A 14,935-nucleotide genomic window follows, 5' to 3' on the forward strand; every position below is an offset into this window, starting at 1 on the left:
TCCACGGTTGGCTGTGGAATAGCCCAGGTTTGAACCGATGACCTCCAGGCTATAGCGCGCATCCTGCACTCACACAGAGATCATTTGCTGGTTCCGCCATTCAGGAGCCCCCCCAAAACAAGCTTTTTTTAAATGTAATCTCTGGCTGAATATGTAGAATTTACATAAACAGATAACACCCTTTCAGATATTTCAAATTAACACAAAACAACCATCTATCCTTAATGAAATGTCAACTCTGTGTGACTACAGTGTTTAATCAATATTAGGGTAAATGTTTTTTTTTTTTTTTTTAAATGAAGCTTCTAGGAAATGTAGACTATTCTTTACCCCCAACTATGATCATCTCTGTGTTACTTCAGTGTCACTTTTGGGCATCACAGACACTGGTGCACATGCATGTAGGTACCATACATGTTTCCTGAACTGCTTCTGCATTACCAACTGCACACTCTATAAACTATACTGTACCATAAAAGTTTGACATTTTGCAATTGTGTGATTAAAAGACAGGTTGATATTGGTTCTGAATCACAACAAGCCCCTTTCCATGATTCAAGAATTATCACATGGGGTTTAGCTTACAATCTTTAATTCAAGTAGAATGGCTATTACACTATTAATGGTGTCAGTCAGCAAATGCTACAGCCTGATTGATTGAAGTAGAAAATTATGGAAAATTGGAATATTGATTCTATTATCAATTAAAAGCCAATTATTCTAGTTTGGTAATGGCCGTAACTGTTAGAGAATACTCACTATAAACAAAATATATGTACAGTGGTAGCCAAAAACAGCTATGTACCTGTTGTAATCCTGTTTTTTCAGACTACTTTAAATCAACTGCACTTCACTAGACCTGCCATAAGATGGCAAAAGAGAGCAGAAAATGCATTAACCCTTTAAGGACTGTGATTGTGTACAACAATCATACTGAAGTATTTTTCTGGGCCAGTGATCGAAAGGGGTATTGGATTTCACTCCCTGTGACTGGCATTTTAAAAGGGCAGAGGCAGTTTACAGCAGCATGCAGAAACAAAACATCACAGTAATAAGAAAGAAAAACAAAGTACATCCAATGTATTTGACTTATAACTATATTAGAACATTTATTCTTTTAATATATATGGTTTTACAACATTTATAAATAGCTGGAACATTCTTATGGGTATAAGTAAATCTCGAAAAACTACTCACTTCTAAATCTTTTGTAGTCATTTTTGTATTACTTTAGTATAAATACATGTTAATTTGGATTCATATGTTGTTTTTTTCTGACTTTATGTGAACGAAAAGACACACATTTGCCCGTTTTCCCATTGGAAATAGTGACATTTTGAAATATCACTGTCCTGGTCACAAAAGCAAAGTTTGTGGGGAATAATAGCCATTTTCTATACTTCTGAGGCATAAGCAATTAGGAAATAACACTTACTACCCAGGAACAAAAATTGTGTTACATAGTGTAATAGGATAGTCTGTGTATATATTTACTGCTTATATACAGAAAATGATAAGCACACAATTTTCACTCTAAAGAATTGCATTTCAAGTTGACAAGAAACCTATTCACTACTCCTCTGTCTTAAATGTGCACACACAGCTGCGCGGCAAATGAAAATAAATGTTGAACGTGTATTTACGACTACTGTAGATTGCATAAATGCACATAAAAAATGAATCATCCGATGAGAAGCTGGATATTTATTTACTTGCTCTGCTTGTTGGTGTGCATACCCATTTTAACAACACATTTTCTTTCACTATTAGGCATCTCTTCAGCTGAACTTACTGTAGGCTTCAGAATATTCAAGCTGTTACAGCAACCGTATAGCACAATATAAAAATTAATTTAACTCAGTGTAAGCTTTGCGCTTTTGGTATTCACGAGCTTCAGCATATGACACCTGCTGGTGAAACACTGTATTTCAGTAGTAATCTGTAACAAACCAGTTTCTAGTCAGATAAATCCCTCTAGCATGCAGACGATACAGGGCAGGTTAACAAAACTGCATATTGCATTGACTTCAGTTTTACCACGTTATTCAGACATTTGTACAGCTGGTTTTGGCTATCACTGTATGAGCACACTTATAAAAACCTTGGTGAGACTGAAAACCATTTTACAATTGGTCTAGATGGACAGGTATTTTTCCAATAAAGTTGGATTTTATTGGGAGCTTCTTACAATGTATTGCAACATGTTACTTACGGCTCTGAAGTGCCCTGCTTTAATGTCTCTTTCAGGCTATCTGGGGCCTCAGCACCAGTTGGAGGCAAAGAATCACTGTCATCGATTCCATTAATCTCATCATCAGTGATAATGTCAAAGGTAACATCATCTTGCTTTGAAACGTCATCTGTAACTATAAGATCAAAATCAAGCTATGACCACCACGTCACAGATACTGCAAGCATATAAGGAAACTTATTATGAAGTGGTTATCAACAGACATAAAAACCAAATGAAGAAAACACATAGCTGCATTAGGCAAACGTAAATATGTTGTAGCAGACTTTAAAATCCATCCATAACACACAAGCTCTAACTTTGGCTCTATTCACAATGCTTACTTATTTAAAGTTTTTTCTAAAGTCAGTTTTGATGGATGCCTTAGGACAGTTTGATCCTAGTTTGTTTTCATCAAACATTTCAAATATTAAATATAAATAACATTTAAAAAACTCATGAGTGTAAGCTTTGTGAGTTGGGCCCAAGATTTCTAAGGGAAATATGTATCTTGAAAGATACACAGTTGTCAATAACATCTGAAACAAAGGCAGGAGGCTGGGGCTGGAATTCAGCTTAGGTGATAGGAAACAAAAAGCAGGCAGCAAAAAGATGAGAGACAAGCTTGGTCTGTAAGCAGTACATTCCTAGGCCTACCTGTGACACCTGGTGTTGGTCGTGGAGGTGCTTGAGCAGAGAGGGATGGAGATCCCTTTGGAGTTTGGGGAGCACTGCATGCATCTACCTGGCTAAACCTCTCAATCACTGCACTGTGCTGCATGCAGCACTCTCTGCAGCAACGCTCCTTTTTACCACCGTGCTTGGTCATCACAAAGTTGTTGCTGCAGTAATAGCAAAATATGTGACCACAAAGTCTGAAGAGAAAGTAACAGAAGGATTCTTAAATGTCAGGGAAAACACATTGAGAATATTTGCTTCGCTAGTTTAGCCTGAATAACTACATTTAAAAAAAGAGCATGTATTTATTTAGCCATCTACAGTGAAACCTGAATTACTAGGTACCATGGTAAAGCATATTTTTCAAGTAGACAAATGTTTTGGATACTGCCTTAATCTGTGAAAACTGAATTAACTGAGCGCCAAATAGACTGGACATTAAAATGGCTGCTTAAGACACAGCTGTTCATTCGAGGTGCCCCTCTCATACTTCTATGGGAAAAAAATTATTTAATATAGTTTGCTGTATAATAACCACTTACCTGTTTTTAATTAGATGAGCAAGGATCTATTTCTACTAGACATACCACACAAGCTAAGATAATGCTATAGAAAACACAATTTACACTGAAAAAGTATTTAATCAGAATCTCACATACAAGTATTCAAGAAACTTGTAATTTGCCACTGTATTTGTGCAAATAGATATATGCATATAAACATTCCTAATATATATATATATATATATATATATATATATATATATATATATATATATATATATATATATATATATATATATACATCAAAGCTAACACAAATGTATTACATACATCCTACCATTTGTACACTTCTAAAATGTACAATTCTGAGAGAAACAGTTAATAGCAAAAAAGTATTATGATTTTAAAACATGATATCTGGTAATACTAAATAAATCTCTGTTCGCAAGCTTGGCTTTCAGGTATTCTTGGTTGTTGGTAAAATAATTTCCATCCCTTCACATCTTTCCTGTCATTACCCCACAGGCTACTTACCCTATTGTCTGACAGTAAGGCAAGCTAACTGATAACTTTTTTTTAACCTAGTGTAGTACCCGGTTTCATGATTTTAAAACACAACTTGCAATTCTATGTGTTTCTGTCAAAGCTGCTCATTTGTAGTGCAGGTGATTTTATTTATTGTTTTGTTAGCTCCAACTACTTTAAGAGAGGTGTGGCTTCTCATTTGATCTATTCTGGGTAATTACTATCTACAGCAGGGGTTTTCAACCGGGGCTACATGTAGCCCTGGGGGTACTTCAGAGGGTCATCAGATTATTCTGCCTTTTACTGCATGACGACTCAGAAATGCACAAATAAAAATGAAAGTAAAAGAAAATCAGGATTGTTAACGGTATTAAATATTCTCTAAAACAATGTGTATAATCTTTGTTTAGCAGCTGAAAGTGAACTGCAGAGCTCAAAGTGAAAAACAATCACGTTCCACATTTTCCACCTGTACGCATGCGCGACTTCGATTGAGTCGGTTTCCACTCTGATAAAACAGGCGTCTGGCGAGTGTGCCGGGACAGCGCTCTGTGCTGCTCATGAACTTTGCTGTTTTCAACTTGTATTAGTAAAGCACATTGTGTCTGCATTTTTTACTATTAATGCGCCGGTAAACATAAATAATAATCACAATACTCATACTTTGACGGTTCTTGCTTTATTTATTACCGTGGCTGCACTTAGCAATAGCGGACGGTTGGATATGTTTTCGGTATTTGAAATGAATACATTTCTTACTTGCAAAAGAAAAACAAAGGAAGAGAACACAAGAGACTACAGAAAGTGCAAAGCAACAGAAAGTTATCCACTTCTGAATACTTTATGCTACTTTTATGAAAAAACAGACAAAAAAAAAAACCTTTAGAATTTTTAGTTATTTTAGTTTTATCTTGGTTAATGTTTTTGATCCGGTAAACATTCTGAATAGCAGACAGAATTATGCTGAGGTGGGAAGTAAATGTTAACGTGATGAACATCTATTTTGTATTATTTATAATGACTTAGTCGAATAGAAAGTGAATGCGTTTCAAAGAGATTCCTAAATATTGTCTTTTAATCCTGTGCATCCAAAGACATGTAATTAAGTTTTAAGAATGAAGTATACTGTTTGGCATTCTGTCTTAAACCAGCAGTTTGTCAGTCCCAGACATTTGTGAACAAGTATATAGTAAATAAACAGGTAAACGTGTTAATCAGATTATTCTGCCTTTTATTGCAGCTGTGGTAACATTCAGTGTTAAGGGTGCTTTAGCTGAAACCTCCCGACAGAAGGGGTACAGCTTCAAAAAAAAGGTTGAAAACCCGATCTACAGTAGTCATAAAATGTATATATATTTTTTCTAATTGACAGACCTGCAGTTGTGTCGGCGAAGCAACCATGTAAATTGACTCTGACAGCCCAGACAGTGATTAGTCTCCCTGTCAACAAGCCAGCGCTCTTCAGTACGAAGCTTCTGTTCAAACTCCAGGGCATCCGATTTCTGCCAGAGGGTATCTTTGTCTCTGCACAAAAAAACAGCCAAACATTTTTTTTTTTAACATCTGTTTTGTTTTATCAGGAAATGTGACTTTGAAAGGGTCTGATGCATCTCAAAGCTGAAATACACCAAGCATGGGTTCCATGTAGACACTGTAAGAACGATACATATTCATATTATTTAATAATACCATTATTCAGGGCTTTTAATCAATTCAATATTAATTGATTAATTACACCTGTGGGATCTATTCAAAAATAACTGATTGATTAATCTTGTCTACCTGTGGTATCAGAAATCTTGAATGGTATACCCAATATTTCACAGTATCTCAGAATGAAGAAAAAAAGACTGCAACTAGCAACAGTTTGTATTTAAGTTTGGCAGGGATGTGGAATGTGGCTGGGTCTTGGTTGAATAATTGATCATTAATCTAGTGTAATCGAGTCACAAAAATTGGGACTCAAGTCGAGTCACAGGGGGGTAAGACTCGAGTCGAGTCAAGTCTTTGACATGCCAAGCTCGAGTCCAGTAGAGCCGAGTTACCTATCTGACTCGAGTCAATTTGAGTCTTGAGTTCTGGCAGTTCAAGACAGTTCATTTTACAGGAGATTAGCAATCTATAGTAAAAAGAAAAGAACACTTCAATTAAAAATACAAAATTGAGATGCACAATAATGTGGGCATACTTGCCCCACTGATGTTTACCACTAAAGGTCCATGGCTTCTGCCTTATGCTGTGTCTCTCCATTTCAGTGAATTCACGATTCTTTTTACAAGAAGGTTTTGTTATTGACCATACAGAGGCCCTTTTACCTATGCTCAATTGGATTGCAGCAATGGATACCACAAAACAAAAGAATGCATTCAATCATTTATTTACAATTTTACTGATGGCAGCCTGACTGTTTTTCACTTTTATCTCAACAGTGAAACTCCCTGAAAGTTTCTTTGCAAATACCTTAACCATATGAAAGGAAATTTTGCAGCATTTAATTTGATATTTGATAGAGCCTGCTTCTAGGCCTTAAAACATAGCAGTCACAATGGAAAGCAGTCTAAATAATGCAAATGAGGCAAAATCAGAGTTTTAAAACCATTGCATACTCGCACATATATGCTCCAGATCAAAATCCATAAACTCAACCTAACTGGCTTAATATTACAGAAATAAATGTAGCTTGAAAGAGTTTAGCATAACTATGCATGTTGCCAAATAAGTAATTTTCAGATAAAAAAAGAGCTGTTCACCAATACATTAAAAAAAAAAAAATAATGAAAATATTTCACACAGAACACATCGCAGCATAAACCGTTTAACCACCTATACTTAGCACAATAAAATCTCAGTCGTTTGTCTAAATAAAATCATCAATGTAGTTAGAATGTGTAAACGTACAGTAATATTAAGAGGTCAACTGCATTTTGAATAACCCTACTAATGTAAAAGCACTGGTATTGTAGCTGCTGTTTCATAAACACATGCAAAATACCTCAGCAGCTCAAACTAACACATTTTTTTTACTGGTGTAAGAACTGATCTGTTCACCCACTATGACAAAAACCACAGGCACTTCTTAAAAATGCAAAACAATGCAGTTCCATCCTCAACCTCCTTTCATCTGACAATGTTGATTTGTGCCTATTGCCCAAATCATACTGCTGTGGTCTGGTCTGCTCATTTTCGTTTTTATGAATGTATTCATTAAAAAAGCTAAACATTTTAATCAAACTAACTCTAAAACATCTATACAGCATGCAAATCCTGATGTATTAAACAAACAGGTCTAACTAACAATGATTAAAGCTCCAGAGGGTGGTTTGTGTGTTAATTTCTTGTACAGTGTGTTATTACATTAAAATTTGTGTGCAAAACAGTGTGCTTGTACGGGGGCTCCCGAGTGGGGTATCCAGCAAAGGTGCTCCACGTGGATGTGTCCTTTAGCCTCGGGATCACAGGTTTGAGTCCAGGCTATGTCACAGCAAACCTGACCGGGAGTTCCTAGGTGTCGGCGCACAATTGGCCGAGCGATGCCCGGGTAGGGAGGGCTTAGGTTGGCAGGGGAATCCTGTGACCGATAGGGTGCCTGAGGTTCTGCAGTGGAGCCACCAGATCTGTGTTGTCCTCGCAGTGGATCCGCAGTGCAAAAAATGACGGACTGGCAGGAGCACGTTTCAGAGGACGCATGCTCCAGCCTCCATTCCCTGAGTCCGTGTGGGGGTTGCTAGCGGCGAGTCAAGGATACAGATAATTGGGCACACCAAATTGAGGAGAAAAAACGGGGTAAAAAATTGGAGACGACTAAAGTTATAATAAAAAAAAAGGTGTGCTTGTACATGAGTTTCGTGGTAGCTTGGATTTTAAAAACAACTAACAATTTTAGCAAAATTCAGCTTTTTTGCCTGTTATTTTTTGTTTTCTAAAACAATGTAAACATAGTGTAACTTTAGATGAATATACATTAAACCAGACGGAAAACACTTTAACCTCTATTTTTTCGACTGCATTTAAGTTTTAAGCTTAACCCACCAAGTAATTTCTTACTGATTCGACAAGCGCAGGTACTCCTTCCATGCTGCTGACGCTCTTCTCTGTCTCTATGTTGTAAAGTGTTACTCTCACTCACAAAGAGGCAGGGCTTGTACGCATCAGAAGAAGGGCGGCGGCTGCTGAAAACGAAACTGATCGTGTCATTTATTTTATCATAAAGACTATGACTCGAGTCGAGAGGAGACTTTTAGCCCGGGACGGAGTCACCTCATTTGATGACAATGGCTCGTCATTACAACTATTCATCATTCAAGTCCCAGCCACATGGTATCAAAGGGAGGAGAAATCCTTTGTTTTTCCAATGATAAAATAGAACATACTTAATCAGTTCAATGAGTCGCTCCTCTAGGTTCCGCTTGGTGCGAGTCAAATCATCAAGTTCAGCCAAGAGCTCCATTTGTTCCTTTTGCTTTTCGGCCACTGTCTTCTCAAGATCATCTCTGTACTCTTTGCTTTCTTTTTGTGACGCAAATAATTCTTCTTGAATTCTATGGGAAAGACAAGAGAATTTTGTTTGCATTTACCTTTCCCATACAGCTATTGTCACTTCAGTTTTCCCAGTGTTTTGTATTTTGCAAGTAAAATTAAATGATTGGAAGCTAATGCTGCCACCTTTGTATGTGTAAACCCCTCTGTTTACATTATTACCAATGAACTTTTAAAAAACCCATAAACTATAAATAGGCTTGTTCCTTTTTGACATTTAATTTTTTACAGGCTCACAAAATACTTTAATAAATCACTAATTTTTGTTGAGTAGGTATTTGAATGGGGTTCTTCAATGGATCACCATGAAGCCCGTTGATTATACAACAAGTGTATATTATGTTCCAGTTAGTTGTATATCCACAATTTTTTTTTCTCAAGAAAACCAGTCCATCACATAGCACCCACATGGCACACCGCTACTTTGTCACAAGCATTAATACCCTATATCTTTCTAAACAAGGGATTTAGGGGAGTTCCATAATTAAAGCTGAATCTCAAAACAATAATTGTGTGAATACTGTAATTGTTACAACAGTGTATAATGGTATTTAAAACAGGATTCGTTACATATCTGCCCTGACTCTGGCAGCTGGATATGTGACGAATTTCTATATTTGAACACCAGTCTGATTTTGCAGAACATTATTCTCATACAGTTTTTGAATATCAAAATGAATTTAATTGATCACAACAGACTTTAAAAACAGATGTGGTTGTGAATCCATACCTTGCCAAATTGTCTTTTAAAGACTGTAGCTCTTCAGCATGTTGTTGGATTAATGTTTCAGAATTTTTCACTTGCTCTGCTTTTTCATCCAACTGCTTTGAGTAATCACTATTTACCACCTGGTACATGGAGACAAAAACATTAACAATCACATGAACATCAATTGCATTTCCTTCATAGTTTGCATAAAAATCAGATAAATAAAGTGCAAAAACATTCTTCAACTAAAGAAAAATGTTGTTTGTGACATTACATTGAGCTGCATGTGCAACGATTCCAGTTCACAATGATCCCAATAACACTTGCGTTGTGTTGTGCCATATCTCCAATGCTCTAGCTGTGAACAAAGCAAACGCTGGAGGCTAGAACAACTTAATTAGTCCTGGGCAATCCATGAACAGTGACGGTCAAAAAACAATAGCAAATCAATGTGAAATAAAATAAAAAGCCATTATTCCATTATACAGTATGAGTAAACATCACACTACACAGGCCTCTATTTGATACAGAACAGAAACTGTAATTGTATAATATGAACATGACTTCATAAACGTGATTTACCTGAGCTAAAATATTTTACACACACACACACACACACACACACAGTCAAAAAGTTTGAGTACACCTGCTTGAAACCAGGTTTTTCATGATTATCTATGCTTTTAACTGTATAAACTTGTCTATAAACACTTAATATTTCATTATATGATATGTGTACTTATATAAGCTGATAATCATAAGTGAATTGCATTAAAAAATTTAATCACCCAAAGCAAGGGGATTTCAGTCTGAAGCCCAAGTCAGTTAAAAGTCTGAAATGTGTATAACACGGTGTTAGAACACTGGCCTAAGCATAAAAGTGTCTTTGTTAGATGTTCTCTGAGTTAACTAGCATGTTACCTAATTAACCATTTATTGTTAACAGGTGAGGGTCCATGATTACTATAAATATAGGTAGCATAGGCACAAGTTTGTCATTCCTGAATGTAAGGGAGCAGAAAATGGCAAAATACGCTCAGTTAAGCAAAGAAAAAAGACTCTTAATTACTTTAAGAAATGAAGGTCAATCTTTAAAACAAATCGCAAGAACTTTGCAAGTGTCTGTAACTGCTGTGGCCAAGACCATCAAACGATTTGAAGAAACTGGCACTCATGACGATCAAAGAAGGTCAGGAAGGCCAAGAGTGACCTCAGAATCAGAGAACAAGTTCATTCGAGTCTGCGAAACCGGCGATTAACTGCCCCTGAAATACAAACTCACCTAAATGCTACTAGAAGTACAGATGTTTCAACATCAACTGTTCAGAGGAGATTGCGTGAAGCTGGCCTAACTGGAAGAATTGCTGTAAAGAAACCATTGTTAAGAGTGCAAAATAAGAGGAAGAGACTTGCCTGGACCAAAAAACATAGAAACTGGACGTTTGAGGAGTGGAAGTTGGTCTTATGGACCGATGAGTCAAAATTTGAAATATTTGGGTCCAACCGCCGAGTATTTGTAAGATGCAGAGAGGGTGAGCGCAAGAGTTCTGCATGTGTGGTTCCCACTGTCAAGCATGGAGGAGGCAGTGTCATGGTCCGGGGTTGCTTTGCTGTTGATAGAGTTGGTGATCTTTACCAAGTTCATGGCAAGCTCAACCAGCATGGCTATCATAGCATATTTCAGAGGCATGCAATTCCATCAGGATTACGGATAGTTGGGCAGTGCTTCATTCTTCAGCAAGATAATGATCCGAAACACACCTCAAAGTTGTGCAAAAACTATCTGGCGAAGAAGGAAAGTGAAAGACAACTCAATCTAATGACCTAGCCTGCCCAGTCTCCAGACCTCAATCCCACTGAACTTGTACGGGACGAACTGGACAGAAGAGTCAAAGCAAAGCTACCCACAAGTGCCCTGTATCTCTGGGAATTGCTGCAGAAGAGCTGGGAAGACATGTCGGGTGATTTCCTGCTGAAACTTGTTAACCGAATGGCTCGTGTTTGTGAGGCTGTTATTAAGGCAAAGGGTGGCTATTTTGAGGAATCCAAGATTTGGAGACAATTTTCAATTTTCTTGAAGATTGCTTTGATACTCCTTATGTTTTGTTTTGTATATTGTAACATGTGTTTTCATTTTCAAGTATTTACAGAAACGTATACGATGTAAAACACTGTCAATTATGAAAAAAACCTAGTTTCCAGCAAGTGTACTCAAACTTTTGACTGGCACTGTATATATTGCCACCAGCTTCTGCAGAGGTATACTGAAGCTTTTTACAAATCATATGGGAAAGAATGAGCGCAGAGAAGCCGAGTTTGTGTTGTTGCAAATGTTGTAACACTACAGAACTGTTGAAACATGTTGAAACATTTGTCACCATTTCATATAATGTGTGTCTGAAGGCTACAAAGCTAAACAAATACTTTGTAGACAGCTGTTTAATATTCTTTATTAATATATTCTTTATCAATGTAAATGCTGTACATGGTCATTTTCTTAATTTTGAAGTAAATTAAATGATGTTTGTGGGATACCACTCACTACCCAACATTCAGATAACAAGCTCTTTATTATTAGTCGTCCAAGCGGTGTAGTAGTATTGTTGTTGCAAACTTTAAACAACCAGTATACTATAAATACATAACCTGCTTCATTATTTGACGTAGTTGTTAAACTGGATTAAACTGGATTTATACTTCATATAAACCCACCCCCGACCTTGGCCCACCCACTTTTAGAAAGGCTTTGGTGTCGTTGGTATGTATACCTGCATATTTTCTAAAACATACTGACCTTGCAAAATATCTAGAACTACCTTGAAGGCTTTGCGCTATTGTAGATACTCTAAACTGAACAAATTACAAAAGAAAAAAAAAATACTGATGAGCTGCTCAGTTGAATATTAATGAGAGTCTCAATACATGTTTTTAACAGTTGTGAAATTCAGTTCTGAATGTGAAATAAGCATGTGAATATCAATAAGATGCACTGTTTGACCAGAATATTTGAGCAGGGGATTTCTTGTTAGCATATGTTTTTAAACATACATTTTCAATGTTTGTACAAGTTGTGCGTCTCAATAATAAATGGCACATCACTGGGAACATCCAAAAAACAAACCCTGTATGGGAAGGTGTGATGAGTCAAAGGGGTTTCGGTCTGTGATTCAGCCTCCCAACAGTAGATGGCATCAAACCAACTCGGGACTTCCTTTACCAAGATCTCGTGACCATGGCAAAAGTCTTTTGAGGGGCGGCACCTTGGTGAGGGGCGGAAGTACGAGTATGTAAATTCCAGCCACTGGAGTCAAGTGAAGGATAAGGACACTTGTCAGTTGGGGATTGGTGTTCCACTGACTACAGAGGCGGGACATTACATACTAAAGGGAACGTACTACTGTGTTCGGGGTTGGTCCGAAAGTAAAATAGGAGGAGTAATGGGTGGAGGGAAAGACTAGTTTGGTGCAGTGGGATTTAAAAAAAAAAAAAAAACACTAACATTTCTTTTGTCTTTTTTTGTTTATGTATGGTTTACCACGAAGACGATTAAAGACGAGTTATCACGATCGGTTTTGGATTTCACCCCTGCACTCTTTCCCTCACACCATTTTGTTTTCTTTTATTATTTAATTATTTTGTTGTGTATAGATTATAAAAATAAATTATTTTATTTCTGTACACATAAATTACTGTCTGGACATTCCATTTAATACACTCTCGCCTCACAGAAGGCCTGAGCCATACTCCTTTTAACACTAGAACTGCCACGGTTATACTCATACTGAAAACAGGGTGGGAGTGGCAGGGAGGGGTTAAATTCCTCCCAGCAAAAACACGAGGGAATGTGCTGGAACAGGGTGATCAGAGGTGTTAGTATAAGTAGTGTGATGGTGAAGGAATGGCAGCGTGGGTTTGTTTTGTGTTGTAAAATGTAAATAAATGCATGCGAGAGCTTAACTACAGCGTTTCTGGTCTCTGAGTCTCCTTGCCGATACGCACCCCTTCACACAATTCATCAAAGTAACACAACCCTGCATGCAAACACCACATATCTACTTTTGTTTATGATATTTGCTATGTATTTCTCAATAGCTCCCACTCTGGAAGGTCTTGTTGTGCTTAGAAAATTGTTGTGGTTTAAAACTTGAACAGATACGTTTTATTTATTTTTAATCCTGATGAGTAGGTGGCTCAAGGATATCTGTCCAGGTAAAAAGGCACTTATGCTGGTACTTTTTATGTCCTGGTCATCTATTGAAAGTTAATGTTCCCTTTGTCAAGGGTACTAGCCAATGAGATGCCAAGAAATAAAAAGCCAATTTTCAAATGATAAATAATACATTCTTGCCGATATGCAGTACATACAGTCTACAGCTCCAATTCAACTGCATATTTTGAATGAATCATGCCTACCTTTAATTGTGAGACTGTTGCTTCCAGGTCAGACATCTTTTCCTCTTTCTCTTTCAACTGCCCTTTAATATTCTCCAATTCTTCTGTCACAGTCTAATGGGGACAAAACTAGCATTTAAAAACTAGCTTAGGTACCTACATAGAGCATCACATATCTAGGCTGTGTGGTATGACAACTATACAGAACCAAGCAATGTGTTTTATTCTACTAGGAGATTAATTGTATCTTTACTGCTATTAAATTACTTTCTTTGTGAAGGTCAATTTTTTAGAGGTATTTTCATACATATTGGTCCTTACCTGGTCAGTTCCCTGTGCTTTCTTTGCTGTATAGAGTACAATTGATCTAAAGTGTGACAGATCTAAACATGTTGTTTAAATCATTAAAAGAGGGGTCTTTGAAAAAAAATGGTATGTATGAGCTTCTTAAGTGTACTTTTGTCATTTAAAGTAAAATGACAGGTTTGGCGGTATTTACATCAACCACTGTTTAGTGCAACTGAATAGACCCCAATATGCCATCCTCATTTATACAAAAGGACACTTTAAATATTGCTGAAAGGAAATATTTATTCAGCATAGAGAGCAATGAGATATACAGTGGCTCTCAAAAGTATTCACCCCCTTGGACTTCCCCACCTTTTATTGTGTTATAAAATGGAATCAAAATGGATTTAGTTAGGAGTAGCCACTTGCCAATACAAATAATAAAATGTGCAAATTGTTCTAAATCAATTACAAATATAAAACTGAAAATAATTGATTGCATAAGTATTCACCCCCTTGAGTCAACATTTGGTAGAGGCACCTTTGGCAGCAATTACAGCCATGAGTCTATTTGGATAAGCCTCTACCAGCTTTGCACATATGGACACTGCAATTTTTGCCCATTCTTCTTTGCAAAATTGCTCAAGTTCCATCAAGTTGGATGGGAACCTTTGGTGAACAGCAATTTTCAACTCTTTCCACATATTCTCAATTGGATTGAGATCCGGGCTTTGACTGGGCCACTCCAGGACATTGACCTTTTTGTTTTTAAGCCACTCCAGTGTGGCTTTGGCTGTATGTTTCTGGTCATTGTCCTGCTGGAAGATGAATCTTCTCCCAAGTCCCAGGTCTCTTGCAGACTTCAGCAGGTTTTCCTCCAGGATTTCTTTGTACTTTGCTGCATCCCTTTTGCCCTCTATCTTTACAAGCTGTCCAGGCCCTGACACAGAGAAGCATCCCCACAGCATGATTCTGCCGCCACCATGGTTCACGGTAGGGATGGTGTTCTCAGGATGATGTGCGGTGTTAGGCTTGCGCCAAACACAGCGCTTAGTGTTGAGGCCAAAAAGCTCT

The 14,935-nt window shown here is 37.2% G+C and overlaps 1 protein-coding gene across 2 annotated transcripts in view; it reads right to left on the bottom strand.

Annotated features, from left to right (window-relative positions):
- The window catches only part of LOC121313081 (FYVE and coiled-coil domain-containing protein 1-like), an 85,110-nt gene that overhangs the window by 40,071 nt on the left and 30,104 nt on the right, over window positions 1-14,935 (bottom strand). The window contains exons 9-14 of one of the 2 annotated variants that reach the window (XM_041245226.1): window positions 13,595-13,687; window positions 9,203-9,321; window positions 8,307-8,474; window positions 5,311-5,460; window positions 2,888-3,105; window positions 2,213-2,366 (exon numbers count right to left, since the gene is read on the bottom strand). In XM_041245226.1, coding sequence (XP_041101160.1) covers window positions 2,213-2,366; window positions 2,888-3,105; window positions 5,311-5,460; window positions 8,307-8,474; window positions 9,203-9,321; window positions 13,595-13,687 — 902 coding nt within the window. The remainder of the gene's footprint in view (window positions 1-2,212; window positions 2,367-2,887; window positions 3,106-5,310; window positions 5,461-8,306; window positions 8,475-9,202; window positions 9,322-13,594; window positions 13,688-14,935) is intronic. The other variant, XM_041245227.1, reaches the window with a different exon arrangement.

This window comes from Polyodon spathula, chromosome 3, assembly GCF_017654505.1.
Source record: "Polyodon spathula isolate WHYD16114869_AA chromosome 3, ASM1765450v1, whole genome shotgun sequence".
In the NCBI taxonomy this organism is placed as follows: Eukaryota; Metazoa; Chordata; class Actinopteri; order Acipenseriformes; family Polyodontidae; genus Polyodon; species Polyodon spathula.